This window comes from Cherax quadricarinatus, chromosome 53, assembly GCF_038502225.1.
Source record: "Cherax quadricarinatus isolate ZL_2023a chromosome 53, ASM3850222v1, whole genome shotgun sequence".
In the NCBI taxonomy this organism is placed as follows: Eukaryota; Metazoa; Arthropoda; class Malacostraca; order Decapoda; family Parastacidae; genus Cherax; species Cherax quadricarinatus.
Genome location: NC_091344.1, coordinates 6,600,111 through 6,607,380, shown reverse-complemented (window position 1 = coordinate 6,607,380; position 7,270 = coordinate 6,600,111). Strand labels below are relative to the sequence as shown.

The 7,270-nt window shown below is 44.1% G+C and overlaps 1 protein-coding gene across 3 annotated transcripts in view; it reads right to left on the bottom strand.

Moving 5' to 3' along the window:
- The window catches only part of LOC128692414 (uncharacterized), a 96,735-nt gene that overhangs the window by 9,983 nt on the left and 79,482 nt on the right, over positions 1-7,270 (bottom strand). For 2 of the 3 annotated variants that reach the window (XM_053781583.2, XM_053781584.2), the window contains exon 2: positions 5,036-5,507. In XM_053781583.2, coding sequence (XP_053637558.1) covers positions 5,036-5,311 — 276 coding nt within the window. In that variant the 5' untranslated portion in view covers positions 5,312-5,507. Of the gene's footprint in view, positions 1-5,035; positions 5,511-7,270 lie in introns of all 3 variants that reach the window. The other variant, XM_053781585.2, reaches the window with a different exon arrangement.

Here is a 7,270-nt window from a genome sequence, read left to right as displayed (position 1 = left end):
CTTCCTTTCCATAGTTGGTTAGTGAATATCAGTGTTACTCCTTTAACTCTAGTTCTCTCGGGTACATGCAATTTAACTTCATTTACTCATCTCCAATGAGATTATCCCACTCTTTCGAGTCATCTGTACTTCACGGACACACAAACAACGTAACTTTAAAAAAAAAAAATATTTGCCTGTTTAGTACTAGCTATTTGTTCCCAGCATTTTAGTCGTCTACGATACATATTACTTATGAAGGAAGAATTCTAACACACTCCCGTAGAAATGAAACGCTACAAGAGCAGGAACTATTAGGAAATTTCCTAACAGAATAAAACTCAGTTGAGTGCATGTATACACTTGTGGTGGAGGGATTAGCCTCCAGCGAAAGGGGAGGGGAGGGGAGCTGTAATCCCCCTCTCTATACTACATGGGGGTATGCAATGCATATCAGACTTTATAAGGATGTGGCTGGCACGACATCGTTCCTGCAAACTGAGCTCCTGTCGACAAACCTATGCCAGGAAACTTATTTTAAGATATACCAGATAAGACAGTAAGTCCTTATCCTAATGATATAGTTAGTAAGAATTAAATTAGCAATCCTTATAATTAAGGAGAACCTTGATTTTCTGAAAAGGGTACTTGGTCAAGTTAGCATCAATGCAAGATGCCCTGATGCCGGACTGCCCAAAGACCGGGCCATTTGCAGACAAAATGATGTCAAACGAGGTCACTCAATATTGACACGTTGAGTGGAAATTTAACCGAAATATCCGTCGGTATTAACTCTGGTCTATGGTTTCATTAACCACAGACGATAAATTCAGCAATAGTGGTAGTAATTTAACCACATTAAGCCAGCAGTGACTACACCGCTTTGAAACGCAAGCTTCGTGGCCCCGTTACTCCACGTGTCGTCAGTAATTCTCCCTATTGTGGTACGAATGTTTATTAACCGCACCCATTACCAATAAGTGTTTACATGTTTACAAGTAAATCAGTGACTTTTCACGAACGAGTGATGGTGAAAAGTATAGTGACGTTGAACCAAGTATACGAGTGTACTTAACGGTCTATACATAGTGTACAGTGATTACAAATATAGAATATAGACAATGTGCAACATTAGTGCATCTTAGAACAGTGTTTAACGTGCCTAAAACGACGAACGGAAGGACGACGCCCACCTTGAATCATGATGAAGAGTAAGACACATGTGCAACAGTTGGGCATCTTTATTATTGACTGAAACGACGTATCTTCAGACAGATACCAGGATCCAGACGACACTAGGTAGCGCCATAGCTACGTCATAGTTGCACGAGCTAAGGTAAGTCTAAATTTCTGGTACTCGTCCCTATTTTAAGACTGTTGTGATCAGCTCATGACGTGTTATGGAAATCTGAACAAGCTTCTATGGGATCTCAGATGGGTGGGAGATTCCACCCATACCAGGTAGAATCACATGACCTCTCTGACGTGAGATATACCTGTATAGCAGTGTAATATAACCGTTGTGTCATATTCTTAACCCTTACATGTTACAACTAACATGCAGCTACGGGGACAATGTTCGACGGTCTGTGTCGGAGGAAAGACCCCAGGACACACCAGCTACTGCAACCTTAAGACGGTCAACTTTTAAGATAAGTAGCTCGTTATTATTATTAGCATTCAACCAGAGTGCCAACATAAGTCTTTGGAACTGTACAAATGTATTTAATACTGGATATAAGTATTATACGTAAGATTTACATGACATGTTACTAGTTTACCAGAAAGAAAAAGACCTGCGATCCTGCCAGTGTAAAACATTTAAGAGATTTCTGTTTCGCACTTGTATGAGACTACGATTATTACATGTATATTATTATTATTACTATTATTATTATTATTATTACTATTACCATTACTTTTATTATTATTATTGTTTTCATAATTTTTATTATTAATTATGTTATGAACAGTAGTATTACATGTATTATTATTATTCTTTGTTATTATTATTATTATCATTGTATTTAAAGGTAAGCGCAAAACCGTGGGAATGAAAAGTAATCATGTACTGGAGGATAATTGGAAATTATGTACTTTTGTCACGAATCTTTCGCCATGAACAAGGCACTTGGAAGAGTGGCTCGTATGGATGAGTCTGCGGTGAAACACTGTTGGCGACGCGCCATCACTACAGATTGATATGAGTCTATTAAAGACAAAGCTCAATGTCAGAGTGACACATCCAGGCCGCTGGAACATGTTTATGGCATTAATGGCAGCCACAAACACCTCACCTCTGATCCAGATCATGAGTAGTGGGTGTGAGTTTTTGTTGCTGCTGTTGCTTTTACTGTTGACGTTGTTGCTGTTGTTGCGGTTGTGATGGTGATGGGGTAGTGATGGAGGTAAGAGTGAGGTAACGGTGACTCTGGGGATGGGGTTGGTTGGGTGGTTCCTGGTTGGGTGGTGGGTGGTTTAGTGGTGGTGGTAGTGGTGGTGGATGGTGGGGGAGGAGAAGAAAGTGGTGTAAAGGGTTGATGAAGGGGGGAGGGGGAAAGAGTGACGGAGAATGTGTTGGAGGGAGGAAGGGTGTTAAGGAGGATGACAGGGACGGAGGTCAGGAGGGAGGGCGGGTGGTACGGCAGGAGGAAGGGTAGGAGGTAGAAAGGTAGGGAGGGAGGGAAGTCAGGGTTGAGACTTTCCTGGTGGCTGATACAAGTCATAACAATACCACGTGGTGTGTACACGTGGTGATCCCCCCCCTTTCTGTTTTATCAGTGTGTTCAGTTAATACTGCGTGTATGTCACTAGTTCAATACTGTATATCACTAGTTCAGTATTGTGTGTCACTAGTTCAGCAGTGTGTGTATGACACAAGACATATTTTTTCTAGTCTCTTTTAATAATTAAAGTACTTCTGAATGTTGGTACACAACCGAAACGACGCCTTGGCTTCTAACCTTACAAACATACGATCATTGCTCTGGTTCTACACTCGGTGTTTCCTTCTCTCTGTCCCCTCAAGGAAGGTTCCTTGATGTTGGTGAGGGGCTCTTGATTTAGGGAATTGGAACTGTGCTCCAGTTCCCCGAATTAAGCCTGAATGCCTTCCACATCCCCCCCCCCCCCAGGTGCTGTATAATCCTCCGGGTTTAGCACTTCCCCCTTAATTATAATAATAATAATCCTTCTCTCTGTCTCACATGCAAAGGCGTTAAGTGCGTCACTCGTAAAACTGTAGTATAAACAAAAAACGAGAAATACGAGGTTGCTTTCACCAAGAATTCACACATCCGTGTGTTCCCCTGCAGGTGCCTCTGCCCTTCTGCGGCCTTAGTAAGGCGAACTGGTGGCGCCAGAGTGTGTGACGGCAGCGTGACGAAGCTTAGTGCTGACCTCCTCCATCACAACACCTGCCTGAGTGCACGTTGCTCTCACATACATCCTGGGTAACGTCTCTTATAACAAGACCTGCCTGACGAAGTGCACGTCTTCCACACCCGTCAGGGCATACCTGCTAAGGTGTCTCCCTCGTACCACAAGACCCGCTAGGATGTCTCGTACCACAGGACTTGGCTGCTGAAGGAGTATCCCCTCTATCACAGGACCTGCCTGCTGGGGTGAACGTCGCTATTTTCCTCTCTGTGTAAGTTCTTGACTGAACAGTGTGCAGTTATTCTTTGGCTCAGCTGCAGCACATTTTGATATAATGTTGGTATAATGTTGGTATAATGTTGGTATAATGTTGGTATAATGTTGGTATAATTGCCACATTGTCGAAATTTAAAGTAAATTTCTGCTCACCACTAAATATTTTTGTTCAATTCGGGTCTGAGTGGATCATAGAAACGTTACTAGGTGGATCATAGAGGCGTTACTAGGTGGATCATAGAGGCGTTACTAGGTGGATCATAGAGGCGTTACTAGGTGGATCATAGAGGCGTTACTGGGTGGATCATAGAGGCGTTACTAGGTGGATCATAGAGGCGTTACTGGGTGGATCATAGAGGCGTTACTAGGTGGATCATAGAGGCGTTACTAGGTGGATCATAGAGGCGTTACTAGGTGGATCATAGAGGAGTTACTAGGTGGATCATAGAGGAGTTACTAGGTGGATCATAGAGGAGTTACTAGGTGGATCATAGAGGCGCTACTGGGTGGATCATAGAGGCGTTACTAGGTGGATTATAGAGGCGTTACTGGGTGGATCACAGAGGCGTTACTAGGTGGATTATAGAGGCGTTACTGGGTGGATCATAGAGGCGTTACTAGGTGGATCATAGAGGAGTTACTAGGTGGATCATAGAGGCGCTACTGGGTGGATCATAGAGGCGTTACTGGGTGGATCATAGAGGCGTTACTGGGTGGATCATAGAGGCGCTACTGGGTGGATCACAGAGGCGCTCCTGGGTGGATCATAGAGGCGTTACTGGGTGGATCATAGAGGCGTTACTGGGTGGATCACAGAGGTATTACTAGGTGGATTATAGAGGCGTTACTGGGTGGATCATAGAGGCGTTACTGGGTGGATCATAGAGGCGCTACTGGGTGGATCATAGAGGCGTTACTGGGTGGATCATAGAGGCGTTACTGGGCGGATCAATAAGGCGTTACTGATTGTCAGGATGTTACAAGAAAAAAAATCGACGTGTTTGTTAGCACTGTGTGGCAGTACAGTATAAAGAAAAATAATAGTCAGTCCTTTACATACACCAAGAACAAAAACGCCTATTTAAATAATCTGCATTTTTTAAATACCTCGCATCCTGAAGGAGTTACATTGACTTTAGCGAGGTGAGGAATTTACACTGAAACAGTGAGCTTCAAGGTCTTTCTATAGAGTCATATGCTTATTGTTTCTCCCTTTAACGAAGGGTAAATCATTTATTATTATTATTATAAAAATTAGTCAGGTTTTATCCAAGGGAGGAGCGAATAGCTCCACTTCCATTGATCAAGAGTCCTTCATCACTACATCCCTTGAAAGGAGAATAATTAGATAAACTAGAAACATAGTTGGAAAGAAGCAAAATGGGCAAGAAGTGTTGTTTACCTGTCTGTGTAGGGTGATGAGGCTGTGGCGCTTGCAGTACCAGTAGCAGAAGTGAGCTGTAGAGTAGAGCAGCAGCCAGGCCACAAGCACCAGCTGCCACTTCTCCTCCAAGATGAGCACCACGATGATGAAGATCCATCCCAACACCACCAGGAAGGCCAGCACTGCCCCCACCACACGCCAGCTCATCAGCCTAGACTTGCAGGCTGGACTAATACCTTCGTGCGCCTCCACTGCGGCGGCGCCTTGTTCTCTGGTCTCAGTTTCTCCTGCCATACTCCAACTATTTCTCACACAGCAGTTACTCCGCACTTGTTAGCTGGATTATTCTACCTCTCTTAAAGGGTGTTTTTATTAAGTCCCAAAGTCCAGAGGTAGCTTCCCATTCATGCGAAGCAGCAGAGCATGTGATAACGTCCCTCCACAATGATGAGTCAAGAACGACTGGCCACAGGCAGGTCGAGACTCGCACCTGCTGGGAGAAACGCATGCGCAGTTAGTATCATATTAGTGCCAGGATGGCATTCATACTCCTTGATGAGGTGCTCCCTCACTACAATTAAAGTTTTAAGAGCCACTTTTGCCATTGATTGCTTGGTAGAAATTAAGGTCATAACAACGACACAACAATTGTATTGTCGAGATGCAAGGACTTTTTTTTTGTGCTGGGGTAGGAATTAGCTATGTGATTGAAACAAAACTGAAATGTTTTCCTTGACTGAACGAGTATGCAAGAAGACATTTGGGACATTTCTCTAGGGGAGGCTGACACACATGCTAGAGAAGCTAGGAAAGGTGCTAATATAGATACCGAACTGTATGGAAGAGAGAAAACAAAGAGCATTGATGAGCGATGAAACAGGGGAGTCAGTATAATAAATGGTGTTCGTCACTGTATCTGATCCTGTTTGTTACATCTCTGTTATTTTAATGCTGGCTGTCCCAGACGCATTACCCCCTTTTAATTCTGACTTTGGCAGTGTTTGTCAGCGATGTGTCACTGCTTGTCAGTGATGTCATTTTTTGTCAGTGATGTGTCAGTGTTTATCCAGTGATGTATCACTGCTTGTCAGTGTCAGTGTTGTGTCACTGCTTGTCAGTGATGTGTCGGTGTTTGTTAGTGATGTGTCACTGCTTGTCAATGATGTGACTCTGGATAAGTTTGACTCAGGATAATTTCCGGGCAACGTAGGTTTTATAGGTAGTTACGAGAGTAAGCTTACATAAACATCCTGAAGGGTGTAGTGGGAGTGAGGTGGGTGGGTGTGGGATGGGTGTGGAAGTGGGTGTTGGGTGGGTGTGGGATGGGTGTGGGATGGGTGTGGGATGGGTGTGGGGTGGGTGTGGGATGGGTGTGGAGTAAGCGTGAGGTGTACGTGCAGTGTAACAGGAACAGTAGTGCATGGAGTAAAAGGTGAACGTGAGCTGGAACAACGACTGGAAGGTTAGAGGAGGGTGTGTGGTTGGCGTGTCGTGGGCGTGGGGCGGGCATGGGGGCTGACAGGGACACCAAGTAACACAGCTGACACTGTCCTTGGTCTTGGTTATCGCTACGCAAGCTTTTACTCTGAAGATCAAGGCGTCTGGGCCGTCCACCGTCCCACAAAATGTTCTACCAGAAACAATGATCGTCGTTTCTCCAGTCGTTCCTGAACACCTACGCGAGCTACCTGAAAGCCACACGCGATACTTCCGTCAACCAGTAAGTGCGACGTGGCTAGGTTAGATTAGGCTAGGTTTGGTCAGTTAAGCGAAATATACGCCAGATGCAGACCGGGTGGTACCACCTCCTAGATAATGTGAAGAGATACGCTACAAAAACTGGATGAGCATCATGTGTGCAGGATCGACATCTGGTGTGTGGAGACTGCCTTTATATCAAAGATATGATATTACGTGGGTAAGATAATGTGCTGAAAAGAACTAACTACAGTCTAGCTATCTCTGCCACCTTGAATACGTAGGTGAAATAATGTACATTTCTCACAGGAACAGTGTGTTTGATATTGTATAGGAAAGTTGGAAACAAATCGTTGACAAGAGTAACCAGGATGTGTTCATGATGAAACCGGTTATGTTCTGTAAGAACTACAGCTACTGCTGCTACGCCAGGTTGTTCATGGTCACACTGGTTATCCTTGAATGTTTGTAAACTAACTTCAATGTTTCAGTGGTCGCAGTCAACCACTGTATAGTATCTAACTGATTCCAGTTTTTGCCACATACTTCTTCAAC